This window comes from Mauremys reevesii, linkage group 5, assembly GCF_016161935.1.
Source record: "Mauremys reevesii isolate NIE-2019 linkage group 5, ASM1616193v1, whole genome shotgun sequence".
NCBI classification, from domain to species: domain Eukaryota; kingdom Metazoa; phylum Chordata; order Testudines; family Geoemydidae; genus Mauremys; species Mauremys reevesii.
The window spans coordinates 123799338-123822927 of record NC_052627.1 but is presented as its reverse complement, the minus strand read 5'-3'; the positions used below and the strand labels follow the sequence as shown (position 1 = coordinate 123822927).

Genomic DNA, 23590 nt, shown 5'->3' with positions numbered 1-23590 from the left:
TGTATTATGAAAAAAGACATCATTCATTGCATCTATTTACTTAATTTTATTAAGCACCTGCTGATTTACATCTTTCAATAACTGCATTTCAAAAATATAATTTTAGAAACTCCCCAGTGATGTGTAACAATAGAACAATCAGTTCGGGTTGGACTAGATGACCTCCTAAGGTCCCTTCCAACCCTGATATTCTATGATTCTTTTAAAAGGAAAAATACTAGAATGTTCAGCTAATTAAGCAATCTAAATAGCTGAATATAGGTAGTATTTTATAATAGAATTTTATCTAGACAAACTTGTTAAATCAGTAGATGGGTACAATAATCACAACTAGAGATAGTAAGAAAATGGTAAACTTTTCCATGAAAACTTTTTTTTAATTTTTGAGGATTTTTTGTTTTTTAAGTAAAAACTGATTTTAGGGGTTTTTTTTACATTGAGGGGAAAAAAAGGCATTTTTGTTTTAAAGAAATTTCAATAGAAAATTCTCAACCATCTCTAATCACTACTCTAAATGCTGCTCTGAATATAAGATAGAGAAATGTGAGAACCATAAACTTACCAGGAGGAATTGGTCAGGCTTTTAGGTTGACCTGCTGCTATCCAGCATAGGTTCTCAAAGGTTTTGGATCCATATTGCTTATTGAAAGAAACATGATTCAGTATCAATTTGTAAATCTTATTAAAAATCTTAAATTAAAATAGAATCAAGAAAGCATGTCACCAAAGCTAAGATATTAGCAATACTAAACTAAACTAAGAATAAAACACTATCATATCATAATCTAATCAAGCCAGGTAGTCTTGGACTGAAGTTAAATCATCAAATTAATGCCAGAGATGTAATCAATCCTTATATAACTTTTAAGAGGGAGGCTAAGAAGGTGGCTGTCCATTTATTTATAAATCCCAAAGAAGGAATTTTACTAACATCAATCAATGGTTAAATAGCTTAATACAAAAACCAAATTATTATCTGTTTGAACCACAACCTTAGAGCCAATTATAAAACTTCCTTCTTAGCCTTCAGTTAGTATGCTGTGTCTAACCCAGTATGCTGTGTCGAGACCCAAAAGTGGGTCACGGCCCTATTTTAATGGGGTCTCCAGGGCTGGCTTAGACTTGCTGGGACTCAGGGTCAAAGCTCAAGCCTGAGGGCTTCAGTGGGGCTAAGGTTACAGGCCTCCTGCCTGGGGCTGAAGCCTTTGGGCTTCGGCTCTGGCCCCCCCAGCCTGGGACAGTCAGGCTTTGGCTTTGCCCCCATCCCTGTGATGGCTGGGCTCGGGCGGGCTCAGACTTCAGTCCCCCCTCCTGTGGTCCTATAGTAATTTTTGTTTTCAGAAGGGGGTCGCAGTTTAATGAAGTATGAGAACTCCTGGCAACCTTTTCTCATCCAACCAAGTATTATAATATACACTTTAACAGAACACTCTATAATAAGCCAATGTTTAACAATCGTGTTTACCAGAAATTACTGATGGCAATCCTAATAGCTCTAGACTTCTAAACAGAACAAATTTCAATGAGTGTCTTTATAAGACAATATTTAGAGCTCTTTAACCTGGAAAATGTTTCTTTCTGGCACCTTCCCTGTGTGGGCTTTATAAGTGCTCTCACACACACAGCTCTCAGCAAATAATGGATTTTTTTGGTTTGGGGGCTGGACCAAAAGTCTGGAACACCCCTGTGCCTCCCTGAAAAAAACAGGTCTCATTCAAACCCCAATTTTTAAAAAAAATTGTTTTCATTCAATCGAAACACACAGAAAAAAATTGAATTTAGAATCAACCAAAATGTTTTGAGTTGACCCAAAAAAAAAACTTTTGGGTTTTTTGATTTGTTTCGAGTTGACTGAAACATTTGGGTTTACACAAAATGATTGATTTTCCATACGTTTTTCATTTTGATTTGACTTCACAGGTGGTTTTCACCGTTTTTGTGTGGGTGTGTTTTTTTAAAACTGGTGAAATTTAAAAATTAAATAAAAATAAAAATTTAAAACGTTTAAACATTCAATATTTAAAACATTAATCAAAACTATTAATTGAATTTCACCCAAATTAGGCAAATAGTTTCAGATCACCCCCCAAAAATGCATTTTTATGTTGCAAAACAATTAGTAAAAGAAAAAAAATTGCCTAGCTCTACACACACGTGTGCACACAACCACACTTTCACATGCTAAAAATAAAGGATGGAACAGCTTCTGGAGAATTAAAAACAAAAGACTAAACAATACAAAAGGATGAAATATGATACTTAAAATTATAGAGAGGTTGTGTTTTCTGGACTTTCATTGTGTAGGAGCTGGAACTGCAGACAAGTTGCCAAATGGTGATGTTCCGCTTGCACAGCACTTTGCACTAGTAGACCTTCTTTGGGTGCAGGGAGAGACTGGTCAAAGGTAGAAATAGCCTGTTTCTTGATGTCATAACTTCCTCTCTCTAAGCTGATCAGTTCTGGAGACTCTGGAACATGAGTTTTTCCTCAGATGGCTCATTGATCTGAAAGTTGAGGCTTCTTGGCCTGACCTTTTTATTCTTATGGTTTACAAATTTCTCACACTCACTTTTCAGTACCTACCTTCAAGGTCTATGGACAAATCAGGGGTGAGGCCTACCTGGGACCCAGGCAACTTGTTCTTATCAAGTCTTAATTAGGACATAATTAGCAAGCATCAACTTAGAAAAGTCCAGCTTAAATCACCAGTTTTAAAAATATTTAGTATATTCCATATCCCACAGACTTAGTCTGTCTCCCAAAACAAAAAAAATTCAGACTTAGAGACTGCTTGGGTTAAATGTTTTTAAAAGATGTATGGGACACATTTTTAAAGCTATTTAGGTACCTAAAGATGCAGATACTGGGATTTTCAAAAGTACCTAGATCCGTAATTCCCATTGATTTCAGAAGATAAACTTTCTGACCTATAACCATTGATTTCAATAGGAGTTTGGTTAATATGAACTAGGTTCCTATTAGTTCCTGCTAGTAGGGTCTACATGAGGGCAGACACATTGCACACTGCCGTTCATACCCCTTGCCCCCTGTAGCACACTGTGGGGCTATACACACAAGCCCAAAAGCTTGACAGAGAAAAATTACTTTAAAGCTGATCAGGATGAAATCCATTTGAAATATATAACTTTAAATTTTATATAAGGTCTATATGTCCTTACAAGCTATTTTCTTCACAGAAGGGAATAGGACATAGGTTAGTAAGGAAGTAAGTTGCTAGGTGTTTGCTGTGATGGGAGAAGCATACCACCTGTCTTCTGCTTTTAAATCAAATTCTGCATAAACTATAACTAAATAAAATGTGTCAAATTATAGAAGCAACTCTCTCAACCCATTTGTTAATCCAATTGGAGGGGAACTACATGATTAAGTCATACACTGCAAAGCTCCTGATAAATCCACTATGATCACTACTCAAAAGTAACATCTGTGGCCTCTTAATTAAAATAAGAATAGTTTTCCAACAAAGAAACACACTGAAGAACTGAAACTGTATGAATAATCTTACATATAAAGTTGACAGTCACAAATCCTGGGATTGCCAGGAATTCTATAATCCAGTCAGACTGAGTAGGATAGTTCTCACCTGTGATAATTTATATAATTATTCAAGATTATTTGGGGTGGGTCTGAAAAACAGCCAAAAGGCAGGATTAGATGTATATATGTATGGTGCTATTCAGATTAAGATATAAACTAAATCTTTAGAAGGAAATGGGGGAACGGATTCTGCAGAAAGAACTGGGAGGAGAGACCCAACAGTGTGAACCTGATAGGGGAGCAGGAGGTGGGAGTGGTAATTATTGAGACTGGGAGGCATGAGTGATGCTTGAGAAGAGTATATTTACAATTCCTCTCTCCCGCCCCTCCCAATTCATGTACTTCATATTTTCTTGTAATATTTTTCTTACCAGAGGATTACTGTATTCAGCTACTTGAAAACTAGTTTAATTTCACCTTTTTATGTAAATAAGACAATAGTGCATATTTTTGCATTTTGTGCTTTATTAATGTAGACATTATGCATTATATGTTGAATAATTTAGAAGTGTATTCACTTCTATCAGTCTTAAACAAGCTTTTTAGCTATAAAGAAATCTTTAAGACATTTCATTTGCCAGACTCCAACTAAGATAAGGATCAATGTTTGTGCAAGAGCCCACCGCAGCATATTGCTGTTCGTTTCTTCACTTGTCGATCGAAAGTACTCCTCACGTTCCTGTTGAAAAGAGGGAAAAGGCATCATTATTTGATTTAAAAAAATCTAAGTACAGTACTTGATGCTGCTACCTGGTACCAAGGCATGTGTTATCTGTCCACCTACTGGAGAGAATGAACAAGCTCTATACGATGTTCTCTTCTTAACTATTATCAATTTGATGAAAATAAGAGTTTGAACTTCTTATCCATATTACTATAAGAGTTGCAAATCACAATTTGAGCACTGAACAACAGGTTATGTAAGGTTGGCTATTGTGCTGCAGTGAAAGTGTGAGCAGAAGTTTCATATGGTCACAGGTTGGGCTGAGCATTAGGTATAGCTCTTTAAGCACATGCATACTTCCTATTGAAGTCAATGGGACTAAAACACATTCATAATGTTAAACAAATGCTTACATGCTCTCCTGAACAGGGATGGACTTATGCACAGACATTTTTTACCTGAATTGGAGCCACAATAAGGCACTTAGGACCATATATTTAAAGGTATTTAGGCATCTGAAGAAGCAACTAGGTGCCTGGAACTAGATTCACAAAAGGGACTGTGGCTGGGATGATTTAGTTGGGATTGGTCCTGCTTTGAGCAAGGGGTTGGACTAGATGACCTCCTGAGGTCCCTTCCAACTCTGATATTCTATGATTCTATGGAAGGATTTTACCCAGTCCTTCTAAAACAAATTCACCTTTAGGTTGAGATTAAGTATTGAGAATCTCAGCCCATAATAGTAATTTATCACAAAGTTATGAGCATGTGAAAATAGAATTTAAATGAAAATTTGATGCACATACAACTTGAATTATAGCAGTTATGACCAGCAAAACTAAAATTAACCAAATTATTTAATTAGTGGAAAGTACTGTAGAGTAAAACTGATGATTATATAAAGATTAATTAATAATTAATTCTTAGCTTATATACTGTATTTTGCTTTACAGCTGCAAAGTGTTTTACAAACCTTAATTAATATGTATTGTTCAGTTTTAAGTAATAATTTACATACTGTGGTCCACTTTGGTTAAATATTAATAGTACTTTTAATAACATTTAATTAAAAATAATACTACAACTAAATATTGTAATATGCCACCCAACATTTAACTTTCCAAATCCAGATGTTTCCATGCATTATTCTTTCATATTTATATTAGGGAACAAACATACTCTGTGATAGTTTTGTTCTTTGGATATGTGATGAATTTGCTCAATTAGATGTCTGAGTCTAAAGTTAACTTCATTAACTTTGTCCTTGGCTTGAGCGATAGCTTCATCAAGAAAATGCTCTCCAACTCTAATGTCCAAGTGGATACGCTATGAACACAATAACAACAATTATTAGTCCCATGAATTTATGGTGTGGGTATTTAAAAAAAAAAAAGTCGCCAGAAACAAAGTGAGGCATAAATAACAAAGGTTTCTTTTTAGCCTTCTTATAGGAATGGTATTTAACTTATTTATAGATGTCCTTACTAAAGAGATAAGGTATTTAAAATGTATATATTTCAAGGTTTTAATCTTTAATTACACAAATTTACATACTTTGCTATTAGTGTTGTATTTTATACTAATGCTATTGATTCAATCAGTGTGAACTATTTATTATACTGTGTCCAACAAAGAGCAAAAAATGAACATTCTTAGGGCTACCCACTCTAATTAAAAATTGATACCATTATCAATCCTTTTTTTTAATACTCTTCCCTCTTAGGTTGTAGCTGAAGCAAAGTCAGAAACAGAGATAATGAGAGTCAGTCCTAGGTCTTCCACCTGGAATACTATAGCACTTCCAGTAGGCTATTAAATATGCTTCTAAAGGCAATTTTCTCCATTTATTTCCAAAGTTTAGCTTGGTTTATATTGATATAAAGAACAATACATATAGAATTCATTTGTGGCTCTCTCCCATAGATTTTAACTTTTTAAAGTTTATAGAGGTATTGCTCAAAGACACTGGAGTGACAGAAATGTAATAGCTTTCAGATAAATAAGCTTTTGTACCTGCATTTGTGTTGATAAATCTTTCCCCTTATAACATTTCATCATATTAATCAGGACTTTGAAGCTTTACATAATCAAGGTGCTGTACAAACATTAATTAATCTGCACTGTATTACACTAACTGTGCCCTGACTCCTTGGACATGAAAGAAAAGTCTGTTTCATCTCTTCATCTTCTGAGCTCCAGCATTATCTTTTTCAGTCACTAGGATATGTCATATATTGGCTAAAGCAGGGGTAGGCAACCTATGGCACGCGTGCCGAACGCGGCACATGAGCTGATTTTCAGTGGCACTTCACACTGCCCGGGTCCTGGCCACAGGTCTGGGGGGCTCTGGATTTTAATTGAATTTTAAATGAAGCTTCTTAAATATTTAAAAAACCTTATTTATTTTACATACAACAATAGCTTAGTTATATATTATAGACTTATAGAAAGAGACCTTCTAAAAACGTTAAAATGTATTACTGGCATGCAAAACCTTAAATTAGAGTGACTAAATGAAGACTCGGCACACCACTTCTGAAAGGTTGCCAACACCTGGGCTAAAGAGTCATTTGCCAATCTCTGAGATAATTCATCAAAGCAAGATTCTTCTGGCTTCAAACACTGACCACAGCCAAAATAATACAGGATGTTCTGCATGGGTGGAGCTCCATTGAATTCAGGAAGTCCAAAGGTCCACCTACGTGGAATTGCTTTGCAAGATCAAAGAGCAACATTGGACACATGGATCCACTGAGATACTTTCATAATCCTTTAACTCTTGTCATTAATTATGCTCCTAGACCTCTATATTGTATGTTCATTTGTCTTCCAGAGCCTGTGGTTTAGATAGGACAGATATCATTAAAAAGAATATTCAAGAAATACTCTTACCAGTTTACTTCCTCCAAATGAGATAAGCTTTGTGGAGTTAGACTGCAAACAGATATTATGCTCCCCAGGTAAGTGTGACGTAAAAGAGAATGTTCCTTGTGGACCATACAATTTTGACAACAGTAGCTGTAACGTGTTAAGTGTATTTTTTTAATTTATGAACTACAGATATTAACATAAAAATATAATGCTGTGCATCATACCTCAGAATATTTTAACATTTAAAATTTAATATTAATTATATTATATTATTAATATAAATACAATTAACCTAACTTTCACATTTTATTTAGGGAATAAAAACTAGAAAAAATGTGGTCTACACTGAGAACTAAAAACTTATCTATAGACACTAAACTAAAGTCAAATTTTTCAAAAATGGGTATTTAAGTGTAGCTCCTAAGTCCTTACTTTGGCACATAAATAAGTAGCCTGATTTTCAGAAGTGTTGAACACTCAGTGGCAATGAAGGCAGTTGTTGTGGATTGCTGGTATATACATCCTGATGGTTAATCTAATATTTTTGGTTTAATTTATCATCTCCTTCCTTTCTCCATACACAGCAACTGACTTTAATACATTGCTTCAGTAGTCAGCACAAAACAACATTGACTAATATTGCTTTTTCAACTGTATTTTAAGTATTCTTTGATGGCAAGCTTTTCCCAAATCTAGTATTAACGCAAAAGGCCTTAGCCAAAAAAGATGACTAAAATCAAGGTGCTAAACCCGTATAGATACATGAATAAATGGCCTGAATTTCAAAAGTACTGAGTACCCTTCTTCTCTTATTGACCTTAATGACAACCAACACGTGCTCTGCACTTTTGAGAATCAGATCACTTATTTAGCTGCTTAAATATGGATTAAGGAACCGAATTTTAGGCACCTATTTTTAAAAATATTGTCCGTTCCCCTTAGATAGTATGACCTTCCAGTTCAAAGAGTCAGTACAAATGTCTCCAAAAATGTGAATATTAAGTTTTACCTTCTTAGTAGGAGTTGTAATGGTCACAAACATTCCCAAACCAGGAGCAGATTCAAGAAACCTGCGTTCATGCATGTCCCATTGCTGTACCTTGTAACTCCCTGAGAAGACAGATACAAATCTGTTAATTACAAGTTAGTATATAAAATATCTTTCACTTTTTTCATTTCACATCAAGTCACTATAAAAACAAAATTAAGTACAAGATAACCTACATATTTAATAGAATTATGATTTTTTCCAGTTCACCATATAATTAGATTGTGGCATTTTGCACCACAATGGAGTGAGCAAGAAGTTACACACTAGTGTAAGAAAAGTGACAATTTATTATCATTGCCTTGCATGCTCTGGCCTGGTTAGCAAGCCATGGTACATGGCAGATCGTCCCAAAAGTTCAGGTATCCATTATTCAAATTACGTTTGTATGGCTATCTTTCATGCACTTGTGAACAACAAGCTATCAGCTCTTTGATGGTTCCCTGGCAGTCTTGCATATGTCTCCTTCTCAAATAAGGGCTTTTTGCTTTCTCATTATCTGGGAAGATTTTAATGAACTCGGTATAAAACACCTAGTGAAATGGTCCTTTTTTTTTTTAGCAGGTCTTGAATGAGGTCCTGACCACTGGTAAACAGAAAATGCAGATCTCACAATGGTGGGGGAGAGTGGCAAAACCGTGCTGTAATAGGAGCCCTGGGAGTAATGGTTGACTAAACCAGAATTCATCTGAGGAAGCACATACTGCAATGGCATCTCCAGCACTGTAGAAATAGGTGCCTTTTGTGCTTTCCATCTTAGCTCAGCCAGCTCTGGTCAGTGCAGAGGACTCTTGTAGCAACCTGCATGGAACCTGGAGGGACTAGCACAGGAGATAGAAGGGAAGAGTTTGGAGAAGGCATCGGGAAGCCATTCTGTGTGCACATAGCTTGAATGCTAGCTGCTGTCACAGCAATTCTGTAACTAATTCTCTTAATAAAGAGCCAGTTTAGATTCAGAAACATGGAGTCCTCTCATGTTATTACTCAGCATGCAATACACGACACAACTGTAACACTCATGGCGAGCATGGAGCAGTGGCTATAGTGCATTTCCATATTGTGACTGGCCCTCGTTTTGGGAGTAAAGAAGGAAATGCTCTTTGAGCCCTGCTCACCATCACCACCACTCATTCCCCTAAGCAGGGTCAGCCGCACTGGCATTATATATCAGGCTATCAGTATTAAACTTCATAGATTAACATTTTAAATATTAAACACATTGACCATCATGTAGCAACATCTACCTACCAGTAATCAAGGTATCACTTGGAATGTCTTCTATTATGCATTTCTCCTCTCTTTCCCCTGAATGAAAATACATAGCAGGTGAGACAGCAACCCAGAAGCTCAAAAGAATTCCTATTAAGTGGCTCTTCATGATTTTGGTGTATCCTTATTGTACTACTTTTGGAAATGATTAGTTAGAAATGAGCACAGCTCTGTGCTCACTCCTTGTTTGCTGTTTATCGGTGTGCTTTTGAGAAAAAATGTGAGAAAAGACATCTGGTAGTTACTTCAGTTATTTATATATGTGTATGCGCCACCGAATGAGATAAGGAAAAGATAATTTGTGAAGTCTTTCCTAGCATGAAAGGAGCAAAATTTTATTTGTGGCTCAGCTATATGAAGTTTTATAGGACTAATTTATAATTCTTTGTGTATGTGTGTATGCATGCACGCACTCTCTCTCTCACACACACACGAACTACATTAGGACTGAAAGTGCCACAATGGGAAAATGCCATACTTCATGTTTTTCTGAGTTGTATGTTTGTGGTGTGTTTGTCAGCTTTGACAGTTACTGCTGGGTTTTTAGTCCAACAGGTCAGCTGAGTATTCTGTGTGTGTGTGTATTTAAAAATAAAATCCAGCATAGCTGCTTTCATAGTCAATAAGATGGCCAGGATCACTAAGTAGTGGAATGTCCCTATCAATGGATGTTGTCATTATGAGAAATCAAAATTGTTTGGGGAGGGGTGTAAATAAATTAAATTTCTCTCTTGCTCCTAAGTTCAACAAAAAAGAGAAAAATAAAGATTAAAATAAACTATTCTCTGCTTCAAATTCCAGCATCACTGCACTCTCTGGGATAATTTCTGTCTATTGAGTTGCCTGGCAACATCTCAAAGTTTTGCTGTGTTATTATTTCTGTTCATCTGTCAAAAGGGATCTCTGTTGTGTATGTGCTAATGATCAAAAACGCCTTTTTCAAGGAAAGGTCTCCTTCTATGGCACAGGATCATTCAAGAAAAACAGTATTTTCCATGGAAAGGATGTATTTTGCAGTGTAATGGAGCTTTACCTTTTGCTGGGGCTTTGCTCAGCCCAGGACAAGGCAAACATTTTTGGCAGTCCTCTTTCCCTGCTTGTGTGTCTCTGTGCTCAGCTGGGGTCTCAGTCACCACAGGACTCAACTCTGTCTCTTGCTTCCCCATTATGAGTAGGCAGTGAGTTGGCTGCCATGGTCATAGCTTGAGGAAAGCTATTTTAGGGCCCAATTCAAAGCCCACTGAAATCCACGGAAATATTCCCATTGATTTCAGTGGGCATTGGATTGGGCCATTGATGTTCAAACACAGCCTGGCAGGCAAGGCATTGCTAGGCAGGATGCACAATAATTTAGTGTATTCTTCTCACATTCAGACACTCCAGATGTCTTCTTTTTGTTGTGCCTTCATTTAATGGGAAGAGAATCTGTTCTCTTCCCATTAAATGAAGGACCTCTATTCTATGAGGACCTCTATTCTATGCAGATGAAGGACCTCTATTCTAGAGGACCTCTATTCTATGCAGATTCTTATACCACATTCATCATAGAATCATAGATGATTAGGGTTGGAAAAGCAGCAAAGAGTCCTGTGGCACCTTATAGGCTAACAGACGTATTGGAGCATGAGCTTTCGTGGGTGAATACCCACTTCGTCTCATGCATCCAACGAAGTGGGTATGCACCCCCGAAAGCTCATGCTCCAATACGTCTGTTAGTCTATAAGGTGCCACAGGACCCTTTGCTGCTTTTACAGATCCAGACTAGGGTTTGAAGAGACCTCAGCAGGTCGTCTAGTCCAAACCCCTGGCTCAAAGCAGGACCAACCCCAACTAAATCATCCCAGCCACGGCTTTGTCAAGCCGGGCCTTAAAAACCTCTAAGGATGGAGATTCCACCACCTCCATAGGTAAACCATTCCAGTGCTTCAACACCCTCCTAGTGAAACAGTTTTTCCTAATATCCAACCTAGACCTCCCCCACTGGAACTTGAGACTACTACTCCTTGTTCTGTCATCTGCCACCACTGAGAACAGCCTATCTCCATCCTCTTTGGAGATCCCCTTCAGGTAGTGGAAGGCTGCTATCAAATCCCCCCACCCCACTCTTCTCTGCTGCAGACTAAATAAGACCAGTTCCCTCAGCCTCTCCTCATAAGTCATGTGCCCCAGCCCACTAATCATTTTCGTTGCCCTCCACTGGACTCTCCAATTTGTCCACATCCTTTCTGTAGTGGGAGGCCCAAAACTGGATGCAATATTCCAGATGTGGCCTCATCAGTGCCGAATAGGGGGGAATAATCACTTCCCTCGATCTGCTGGCAATGCTCCTACTAATTCAGCCCAATATGCCGTTAGCCTTCTTGGCAACCAGGGCACACTGTTGACTCATATCCAGCTTCTCATCCACTGTAATCTCCAGGTCTTTTTCTGTAGAACTGCTGCTTAGCCAGTAGGTCCCCAGCCTGTATCAGTGCATGGGATTCTGCCATTCTAAGTGTAGGACTCTGCACTTGTACTTGTTGAACCTCATCAGATATTTTTTTTAGTCCAATTCTCCAATTTGTCCAGGTCACTCTGGACCATATCCCTACGCTCCAGCATATCTACCTCTGGTCCCAGCTTAGTGTCATCCAAGAAGTTGCCGAGGGTGCAATCCATCCCATCATTCAGACCATTAATGAAGATGTTGAACAAAATTGGCCCCAGGACAGACCCCTGGGGCACTCCACTTGATACAAGCTGCCAACTAGACATTGAGCTGTTGATCACTACCCGTGGAGCCTAACAATCTAGCCAGCTTTCTATCTACCTTATTAGTCCATTCATCCAATCCATACTTTTTTAACTTGCTGGCAAGAATGCTGTGGGAGACCATATCAAAAGCTTTGCTAAAGTCAAGGTATATCACATCCACTGCTTTCCCCATATCCACAGAGCCAGTTATCTCATCGGGTTGGTCAGGCATGACTTGCCCTTGGAGAATTTGTATTGACTGTTCCTGATCGCTTTCCTCTCCTCCAAATGCTTCAAAATGGATTCCTTGAGGACCGGCTCCATGATTTTTCCAGGCCCTGATGTGAGGCTGACCTGTGTGTAGTTCTCTGGATTCTCCTCTTTTTGAAAGAAGGGCACTATTTTTGCCTTTTTCCAATTGTTTGGGACCTCCCCCATTCGCCACAAGTTTTCAAAGCTAATGGCCAGTGGCTCTGCAATCACATCAGCCAACTCCCTCAGCACCCTTGGATGCATTAGGTCCAGCCCCATGGCCTTGTGCATATCCAGCTTTTCTAAATAGTCCTTAACCTGTTCTTTCACTACTGAGGGCTGCTCACCTTCTCCTCATACTGTGCTGCCCGGTGCAGCAGTCTGGGAGCTGACCTTGTCTGTGAAGACCAAGGCAAAAAAAGCATTGAGTACTTCAGCTTTTTCCACATCATCTGTTATTAGGTTGCCTCCCCCATTCAGTAGGGGTGCCACACTTTCCCTGACCTTCTTCTTGTTGCTAACATACCTGTAGAAACCCTTCTTGTTACCATTCACATCCCTTGCTAGCTGCAACTCCAATTGTGCTTTGGCCTTCCTGATTACAACCCAGCAGGCTCAAGTAATATTTTTATACTCCTCCCTAGTCATCTGTCCAAGTTTCCACTTCTTGTAAGCTTCCTTTCTGTGTATAAGCTCACCGAAGATTTCTCTGTTAAGCCAAGCTGGTCGCCTGCCATATTTTCTATGCTTTCTGCACATCAGGATGGTTTGTTCCTGTGCCCTCAATAAGGTTTCTTTAAAATATAGCCAGCTCTCCTGGACTCCTTTCTCCCTCATATTAGCATCCCGGGGGATCCTGCCCATCAGTTCCCTGAGGGAGTCAAAGTCTGCTTTCCTGATGTCCAGGGTCTGTATTCTGCTGCTCTCCTTTCTTCCTTTTGTCAGTGACCATCTCATGGTCACTGCTGCCTAGGTTCCACCCACTTCTACTTCTCCTACCAATTGTTCCCTGTTTGTGAACAGCAGGTCAAGAGGAGCACAGCACCTAGTTGGTTCTTCCAGCACTTGCTCCAGGAAGTTGTCCCCAACAGTCTCCCAAAACTTCCTGGATTGTCTGTGCACTTCTGTATTCCTCTCCCAGCAGATGTCAGGGTGATTGAAGTCCCCCATGAGAACCAGGGCCTGTGATCTGGAAACTTCTGTTAGTTGTCCAAAGAAAGCCGCGTCTACCTCATCCTCCCAGTCTGGTGGTCTATAGCAGATGCCCACCATGACATCACCCTTGTTGCTCTCACTTCTAAATTTAAGCCTGTTGAGAGTCTTTGGGTTTTCTCCAGTTTCATATTGGAGCTCTGAGCAATCATACTGGCCCCTTACATACAGTGCAACTCCTTCACCTTTTCTCCTCGACCTGTCCTTCCTGAACAGTTTATACCTATCCATGACAGTGCTCCAGTCATGTGAATTACCACATCAAGTTTCTGTTATTCCAATCACAGCATAGTTCCTTGACTGTGCCAGGTCTTCCAATTCTTCCTGCTTGTTTCCCAGGCTTCTTGTGTTCATGTACAGGCATCTAAGATAACTAGCTGATTGCCCTACTTTCTCAGTATGAATCAGGAGGCCTCCCCTGTTGCACCCTTCTCGTGTTTCTTCCCAGTATCCCACTTCCCCACTTACCTCCAGGCTTAGGTCACCATCCCCAGGCAAACCTAGTTTAAAGCCCTCCTCACTAGGTTAGCAAGCCTGCCTGCTAAGATGCTCTTCCCTCTCTTCATTAGGTGGATTCCATCTCTTCCTAGCAATCCTTCTTCCTGGAACAACATCCCATGGTCGAAGAATCCAAAGCCCTCTCTCTGACACCACCTGCATAACCACGCATTTACCCAGTGATGAGCTGCCAAATTTTTAACAACCGGTTCCCTCCTCCCTCCAAAATTTTAACAACGGGTTCCCTCCTTCCCCCCCCCTCGGGGGGGGGGTCGTGCCCCATCCAACCCCTCATGTTCCTTGACACACACACTCTGAGACCCCTGACCCATCCCCCCCTTCCCTGTCCCCTGACTGCCCCTTGCCGCCCCACCCAACCCCTCCTCTCATTCTCAATGGCCCCCCAGAACCCCTACCCCATACAACTACTCCTTCTCTCTGTCCCTGAGTGCCCCCACCACCTCATCCAACCCTGCTCTTTCCTGACTGCTCCCCGGGACCCTTGCCCCCATTCAATCCCCCTGTTCCCTGCCCTCTAACCCCCCCACCCCCAAACTCCCCTATCCTCTCTCCAACACCCCCTCCCTGCCCCCTTACGCGCTGCCTGGGCGTGGTGGGCCGGGACAGGAGTCGCGCGGCCGGGCCGGAGGATGCGGAGGGAGCCCGGCGGCCGGAGCCAGGTGGCTGGCCGAGTGGAGCCAGGGAGGGCTGCGGCCAGAGCTGGAGCCGGGCAGCTGGGGCCGCCACCACGCCCAGACCCGCGCTGCTGGAGCCCGGCCCCTTGGCAAAACAGCAGGGGCGGCTGGAGCCACGGGGCCAGGCCGGGCTGGAGGTGGGGGGCCGTGTCCAGAGCCGAGCATCCCGGTAGGTGGGGGCACGGCAGGGCCGGGGGGGTGTGCGGCCGGAGCCAGGCGGCCGGGAAGGGGTTCAGGGGGTCGGGGGACACGGGCCGTGCTGCAGCCGGTGAGGGTCGGGCGGGGACCCGGGGCGGGGGCCGGGCAGGGTCGCGGCCGGGAACGCGGGGAACGCGGCCAGGGAGGGTCAGGCGGGGACCCGGGACGGGGGCTGGGTGGCCGGGCAGGGTCGGGGCCGGGAACGCGAGGGGGACGCGGCCAGGAGGGTCGGGCGGGGACCGGGGAGGGGTTCGGGGGGAGTCGGGGATGCGGGGCCGGGGAGGGTCACGGCCGGGGGACGCGGGGCCGTGCCGCAGCCGGGGAGGGTCGGGCGGGCACCCGGGGCCAGGCAGGGTCGCGGCCGGGAATGCGGGGCTGGGACCGCGGCCAGGGAGGGTCGGGCGGGGATCCGGGGACGGGGGCCGGGGCCGGGCAGGGTCGCGGCCGGGGAGGCGGGGACGGGCCGCGGCCAGGGACCGGCCAGGGCACACGCCCCCCCCCGCCCCCAGTTTCCTACCTTAGCGTCGTCTTCCTGGGCTGGGGAAGCCTGCTTGCTTCTCAGCCCTCCCAGGCTTCCCGCGCGAACAGCTGATTCGCGGGAAGCCGTGGGGGAGGAGAAGCAAGGAGGAGCTTCATGGCAGGAGGTGGAGGCAGAATTCGCAACGGTTCACGCGAACCGTTTGCTAAAATTAGACGCCGGATAGAGAACTTTAGCATCTGGTTCTCTGTCCGGCATCTAATTTTAGCAAACGGTTCGCGTGAACCGTTGCGAACCGTCTGCAGCTCACCCCTGCATTTACCTTGACAATTCAATGGTCCCTACCTGGGCCTTTTCCTTCAACAGGGAGGATGGACAAGAACATGACTTGTGTCTCAAACTCCTTTATCCTTCTTCCCAGAGCCACATAGTCTTCAGTGACACGCTCAAGGTCATTCTTTGTAGTATCATTGGTACACATGGAGGAGTAGGAAGAGGTAGCACTGCTTGCAGACACTTCATCACATCCTGAATTCTAGCTCCAAGCAAGCAGCATACTTCTCAAGTTTCCCAGTCTGGATGGCAGATGGAGGACTCCATCCCCCTTAGGAGGGAGTCCTCGACCACCACAACCCGTCTCCTCCTCTTGGGAGTGGTGGTCATAGAACCACCATCCCTAGGACAACGCATCTCATGCCTTCCAGTCAATGGGGTCTCCTTCTTGAGGTCAATGGTAATTGGGACAAAATACAACATGGTTTTACAAAAGGTAGATCATGCCAAACCAACTTGATCTCCTTCTTTGAGAAGGTAACAGATTTTTTAGACAAAAAAAATGCAGTGGATCTAATTTACCTCGATTTCAGTAAGGCATTTGATACGGTTCCACATGGGGAATTATTAGCTGAATTGGAGAAGATGGGAATCAATATGAAAATTGAAAGGTGGATAAGGAACTGGTTAAAGGGGAGACTACAACGGGTCATACTGAAAGGTGAACTGTCAGGCTGGAAGGAGGTTACTAGTGGAGTTCCTCAGGGATTTGTTTTGGGACCAATCTTATTTAATCTTTTTATTACTGACCTTGACACAAAAAGTGGGAATGTGCTAATAAAGTTTTCGGATGACACAAAGCTGGGAGGTATTGCTAACACAGAGAAGGACCGGGATATCATACAGGAAGATCTGGATGACCTTGTAAACTGGAGTAATAGTAATAGGATGAAATTTAATAGTGAAAAGTGCAAGGTCATGCATTTAGGGAGTAATAAGAATTTTGGTTATAAATTGAGGACACATCAGTTGGAAGTAAAAGAGGAGGAGAAGGACCTTGGAGTATTGGTTAATCACAGGATGACTATGAGCCGCCAATGTGATATGGCGGTTAAAAAAGCTAATGCGGTTTTAGGATGCATCTGGCGAGGTATTTCCAGTAAAGATAAGGAGGTGTTAGTACCGTTATACAAGGCACTGGTGAGACCTCATCTGGAATGCTGTGTGCAGTTCTGGTCTCCCGTGTTTAAGAAGGATGAATTCAAACAGGAACAGGTACAGAGAAGGGCTACTAGGATGATCCGAGGAATGGAAAACCTGTCTTATGAAAGGAGACTGAAAGAGCTTGGCTTGTTTAGCCTAACCAAAAGAAGGCTGAGGGGAGATATGATTGCTCTTTATAAATATATCAGAGGGATAAATATCAGGGAGGGAGAGGAATTATTTAAGCTTAATACCAATGTGGACACAAGAACAAATGGATATAAACTGGACACTAGGAAGTTTAGATTTGAAATTAGATGAAGGTCTCTAACCATTAGAGGAGTGAAGTTCTGGAACAGCCTTCCAAGGGGAGTAGTGGGAGCAAAAGACATATCTGGCTTCAAGACTAAGCTTGATAAGTTTATGGAGGGGATGGTATGATGGGATAGCCTAATTTTGGCAATTAATTTATCTTTGATTATTAGCAGATAAATAGGCCCAATGGTCTGCAATGGGATGTTAGATGGGGGTGGGATCTGAAGCCTGGTCTACACTACGCGTTTAAACCGGTTTTAGGAGCGTAAAACCGATTTAACGCCACAACCGTCCACACTAAGAGGCCCTTTATATCGGTATAAAGGGCTCTTTAAACCGGTTTCTGTACTCCTCCCTAACGAGAGGAGTAGGGCTAATATCGGTATTACCATATCGGATTGGGGTTAGTGTGGCCGCAGATCGACGGTATTGGCCTCCGGGCGGTATCCCACAGTGCACCACTGACCGCTCTGGACAGCAATCTGAACTCGGATGCAGTGGCCAGGTAGACAGGAAAAGCCCCGCGAACTTTTGAATATTTCCTGTTTGCCCAGCGTGGAGCTCTGATCAGCACAGGTGGTGATGCAGTTAAAAATCAAAATAAAGAAAGAGCTCCCGCATGGACGATGCGGACGTGATCGCTGTAAGGGCAGGCAAATCTGTTCTATCAGTGCTCCGTTACAGAAGACGAAATTCAAAATCATTTTTTAAATATCTCCAGACAGATGCCATAGCAGGGACTCAGCGCACTGCTGCGTGACAAGCGTAACGGAAAGCCAAAGAATCAAATGGACGCTCATGGACTGGAGGACTCAAGCTATCCCACAGTTCCTGCAGTCTCTGAAAAGCATTTGCATTCTTGGCTGAGCTCCAAATGCTTCTAGGGTCAAAAACAGTGTCCACGGTGGGTCAGGGCATAGCTCGGCAATTTACGCACCCCCCCACCCACCCCCAGAAGTGAAAGGGAAAAGAATCCTCTCTTGACTCTTTTACATGTCACCCTATCTTTACTGAATGCTGCAGATAGACGCGATGGTGCAGCACTCAACACCAACATCCTTGCTCCCCCCACGCTATGGCTGGCTGATGGTACAATACGACTGGTATCTGTTCTCGTCATCAGCCTATTAGCACATGGGGCAGTGCAAAAGGACTGGTAACCATGATGACCAGCATCTGTTAGGTCGATCAAGGGCGCCTGGTCCTAATTTTTCCTGGTAGATGGTGCAGTATGGCTGATAACCATCGTCGTCATAGCAACAGGGGGCTGAGCTCCATCAGCCCCCACCCTTCATGTGTAAAGAAAAGATTCAAGTGCCCCGGAACTAGCAGAGGGATGCTGGGCTCCTGTCCTACACACTCCTTACTGTCCTGTCTGGACTATCATAGCAGCTGGAGGCTGCCTTCCACTCATATCTCACTAACAAGTCACTGTGTCCTATTCCTGCATTCTTTATTACTTCATCACACAAGTTGGGGGACAATGCTACGGTAGCCCAGGAAGGCTGAGGGAAGAACGGAATCAACAGGTGGGGTTGTTGCAGAGCACCCAATGTGAATAGAATACAGCTCATAATTTCTGCAGGATCTGACACAGAGCAGCTGTGCTCTCTGGTTCTCTGATACAGTGGTTCTCTAGTACACTTGCCCATATTCTACGCAGGACTGATTCTATTTTTAGATACCAAAAAGGAGGGATTGACTCAGGGAGTCATTCCCAATTTTTTTTGCGCCTGGCTAAGAGCAGCCAGGGCACTTATGACAGCAGCAAATGGAACAGTGCAAAAGGACTGGTAGCCACAATCATCTTATTACCAATTTATGGATTGGTAGATGGTACAGTATGGCTGATAACCATCTCTGCTGTCATGCAAAAGCAAAAGCATGCTGCTGTGTAGCGCTGCTGAATCGCCTCTGTGAGCGGCATCTAGTACACATACGGTGACAGTCACAAAAGGCAAAACAGGCTCCATGATTGCCATGCTATGGCATCTGCCAGGGCAATCCAGGGAAAAAAGGCGCGAAATGCTTGTCTGCCGTTGCTTTCCCAGAGGAAGGACTGACTGACGACATTTACCCAGAACCACCCGCGACAATGATTTTTGCCCCATCAGGCACTGGGATCTCAACCCGGAAATGCCAAGGGGCGGGGGAGGCTGCAGGAACTATGGGATAGCTACGGGATAGCTACCCACAGTGCAACGCTCCAGAAATCGACGCTAGCCTCGGACCATGGACGCACACCACCGATTTAATGTGTTTAGTGTGGCCGCGCGCACTCGATTTTATAAAATCTGTTTTACAAAACCGGTTTATGCAAATTCGGAATAGTCCCGTAGTGTAGACGTACCCTGAGTTACTACAGAGAATTCTTTCCTTGGTGCTGGCTGGTGAGTCTTGCCCACATGCTCAGGGTTTAACTGATCACCATATTTGGGGTCGGGAAGGAATTTTCCTCCAGGGCAGATTGGCAGAGGCCCTGGAGGTTTTTCGCCTTCCTCTGCAGCATGGGGCACGGGTCACTTGCTGGAGGATTCTCTGCACCTTGAGGTCTTTAAACCACAATTTGAGGACTTCAGTAACAACTCAGACATAGATTAGAGGTTTGTTACAGGAGTGGGTGGGTGAGATTCTGTGGTCTGCATGGTGCAAGTGGTCAGACTAGATGACCATAATGGTCCCTTCTGACCTTAAGTCTATGAACCTATGAATCTCTGATCCCTTCCCTCAAACGACTCTTCCAAATCATTCTCTGCCATAGTACCTGTGCAGAGAACCTGAAAACAGTTTCTTACCTCTATCTGCATTGGGGATACCTGGGTTCTCCTCTTTCTCCTTCTGGAGGTCACAGGCTGCCAATTTTCTTCCCCATTCTGCACTGCCCTCTCGGATTCTTCAGCATGCTGTGCCTGCAATACCAAATGCTGACTTCTATCCTGAAAATCTTCATTTTCTCTGATGCAATGCAGGGTTGATACTTGGGTCTTTAGTCCTTTAACCTTCTCTTCCAATATGGAGACCAGCTTGCACTTCGTACAGACAAAGTTGCTTCTATCCCCTGGGAGAAAGACAAACGTGGCACATCCTATGCAGGTCACAACCACTGATTGCTCACTATCCATGTCTTTCTTCTAAGAGCCTCTTCAGATCTTGTATTTACTGCTCACAGAAGCCTGAAAGGCAAAAACACTCTGTGGGAACTCCCCCCAAGTGAGCTCCCAAGCGAACTCCGTTTGCCTGTCCTCTGTTCACCACTCACTCAGTTCACAACTGGCTGCTTTTTTATCAGGCTGCTGGCTCGTAGCACTTGGCCCAGCTCAAAGCCTTCCCTCCGATCAACCACTCAAGGCCCACCTGGAACAAAGTGCTCCCAATTCACACTTTTCAACCAACCAACCACACGATCAAACAGTCACACTTTTCAAACAAACACATGGTCAAACAGTCCCTGCAACTAGATCCAGTCAAACAAATGGTCACAGCAGACAGACACTTGGATATTCACCCCATCAGCTCACAACACAGCCCTCCTAAGGCAGCACTCACCATAGTACAAGAGCCCCTTCCAGTAGTTGGTTCACTCATGTTCTCCCCAAGCAGACAATTGTGCACTGGGCACACACATTTTGGTACATTTATGATAGAGAAGATAAGGAAAAAATATGCCTTGCATTTAGAGTGGAAGGTGGTGAGGCTTTTGATGGCCTATTGGAGTTCCTTCCCTAGTCTATGCCCAGATCTAAAAAAGCTCTGTCTCCTGCACAGACAAGCTTGATCTTTATTGCAGAAAGTTCCATTGTGCCAGAGGAGTGAAATTGTCAATCACATCCTCATCCCAGAGCTTTAGTCAGTCTTTTAGTTACTGTTGGCCCAGACCAGTGAGCCTCTTGCAGGTGAAGACTGAGACCTTGCACTTGATGTGGTATTCTATGAGAAGACAATGTAGGGAGTGGGGGATGAAACTGATGTGTTTGCAGTAGCCAGTGTTGCTGAGCAGACATAGCGCAACGTTGTGTAACTAAGCACTAAAGTATCAGAGGGGTAGCCGTGTTAGTCTGGTTTCTGAGCAGCAGCAAAGAAATGTGGTTTTATAGATTAAGATAACAGATTGTTTTGCAGTGGTGCTCCACTTTTTCTTTCGATTCTTGCTTTGATTGATGTATTTTATTCAGCCTGCTGCATCAATGCTGCTAATAGTCTATAAGGTGCCAACTATTTCTTTTGCACACTAAAGGTTTAATTCCCAAGTATATCACATTGCTGTAGTCCAGCCAAGAGGTGACAAACGTGTGAGTAACTGTGATTAGGTCCTTGTTTGCCAGGATGGGACAGAATCTCCTAGCAACCGGAGATGGTACAAAGCGCCACTCGTGGATGCTGCTATGTGAGATCTTAATATCAGTGAGGAATCCAGGAACATTCCTAAGCTACAGACTAAATTGGCCTATAGCGAGAGAGTACCATGAATGAAAGGAGACACTCCACTGCGGTTGCAAAACTTTAAAAATGCTTTCCTCTGCCTATTAACATAACCTCTGTCTTGCTTGGGTTCAGCTTCAACCTGTTGAGTTTTTTCCATTAACTGATGCCGTTCAAATAATGGGTCATCTTGGTGGTAGTGGTATCATATATTGTGAAAGACATGCAGAGCAGTGCATCATCTGCATATTGCTGGCACTTGGCATCTGACCAGTTCACTTTGTACCTGTATGTAGCTATTGAATAGAACAAAGACAGAATTGATCCTTTTGAGACTCCACAAGTGAGGGGTCTAATAATAGAGGTGCAGTTTCTTATCAAAGCTGCAGAGAAGTTCAGGAGGATGAGAGTCTGTCCCCTATGCATTGGCTGCAGCACATCATCCATCAGTTCCACTAAAGCCTGGCCTAAATCTAGATTGTGCCATAAGGTGAGGTGAGGAAAGAACAACCACCAGGTATAATGTAAACCCAGAGTAGTTTTCTGAGGCATATGGAGTTTCCTTCCTTCACTGTGCCAGCCCTTAATTTCCAGGAAAGGACACCTATCCATATAATTTTTTGCAGCCTCTGTCACAATCTGCAGATGACACACGTGGTTATCTTTGTAATGCCCTAGTATCACAGTGTCCTCTACAGTTTCCACAATATTCTGGGAGACAGTGCTTTCACAGTTGACTTACCAGGATACGTTTGTTTCACAATAGCTGCTTCAATCGTTAATAGACAAATACAGGCATTTACCTGAAGATTCCCTCCTCCTGTCTCAAGGGACTATCCTTCATCCTGATTTGTGTATACACACAGCAAGTATGTGAAAAGCAAAACCTTCAACACAGCAGATTTACCATACAAATAAATGACCATCTCCTGCATGCTAGGAAACCTGGTTATAAATGCACCCTCCTGGCCAAGATTGAGTCTGCTCTTCAGGCAGCTCTGGCCAACAAAAGGCATGTGCAGGAACGCATCAAGGAAACTCTCCGCTGGCCCAGGAGCACCTGTTCCACACCCCCTGGTGTAAACACACACACCGGCATAGTATAATGAATATAGGAAAAGGAAACGTTATTTACAGAAGGATGATTGGAGCAAAACAATGTGAGGGAAGATAGGGGGAGCAGTAAAACAGTGTTATATCCAAACACAAGGCTCCACAGGTCCAGTGGTACCACAATACAAAAGGACAGACACCAAGCAATGTGTCTACACTCAGAGTCCAGGAACGCTGGGCAGAGTTCCAGTATGGCAGTGAGTCTTGGGTGCCCCTGCTTGTCTTCGGCTCCAGTAACCTTTCAACAATAAACCCCTCCTGTCCCTTTTCTGCCGCTCTCTGCAAACCCACACAGAGCTACAGCCTCCCTCCTTATGTCCAATGCAAGGTGACATGCCCCAGTACTCATAGCCCCATCCAGCTCTGGGCAATTGTGATACTGAGTCTAGCTCCAGTTTGTCCTTCTCAAGTGATTCCTCCTTATCATGGTGCTCCTCCTGTCTCTTGTCTTGGGACATCCCTGGTTGGTCACTCTGTCCTGCCCAGGCTTCAGGCTGGTTCTCGGCTGCTTCATGATGTGCTTGTTATAGTCCTTCTCTCTGTAACTACAGACAGACCTACACTGTCACTTTACCTCTCTCCACACCTCTGGAACAACCAGCACTTCCTCTTGCTGCAGCAATCAGCACTCCCTCTGCCTCAGGACAAGGTTTTAAAGGGGCCATGCTCTCTAAACCCCAAGGGGGTTACATAAATGTCATAATGGAAGCGTTCGTTGAGTGCTTTTGAAAAACCAGCCCCAATTTGCGGATGCTGAGTACTTGAAAAATCTGCCCTTTATTATATATTTC

At 43.3% G+C, this 23590-nt stretch overlaps 1 protein-coding gene across 1 annotated transcript; it reads right to left on the bottom strand.

Annotated features, from left to right (window-relative positions):
• Window positions 1–4087: 4087 nt before the first annotated feature.
• LOC120405698 (transmembrane emp24 domain-containing protein 11-like) lies at window positions 4088–9519 on the bottom strand. Its single transcript, XM_039539401.1, has 5 exons — window positions 9390–9519; window positions 8103–8203; window positions 7115–7240; window positions 5402–5548; window positions 4088–4237 (listed from the first exon to the last, which is right to left on the bottom strand). The coding sequence occupies exons 1-5, from the start codon at window positions 9517–9519 to the stop codon at window positions 4088–4090; spliced, it is 654 nt and encodes a 217-aa protein (XP_039395335.1).
• Between the last annotated feature and the right edge of the window lie 14071 nt (window positions 9520–23590).

What these genes read in the sequence shown, in the direction of transcription:
- LOC120405698 (XM_039539401.1), bottom strand. Translation starts at nt 9,519, where the DNA reads ATGAAGAGCCACTTAATAGGAATTCTTTTGAGCTTCTGGGTTGCTGTC. An exon ending in TTACAACTCCTACTAAGAAG is followed by an intron (nt 7,241 to 8,102) that starts GTAAAACTTAAT and finishes AACACGTTACAG; the next exon opens with CTACTGTTGTCAAAATTGTA. An exon ending in AAGAACAAAACTATCACAGA is followed by an intron (nt 4,238 to 5,401) that starts GTATGTTTGTTC and finishes TCTTTTCAACAG; the next exon opens with GAACGTGAGGAGTACTTTCG.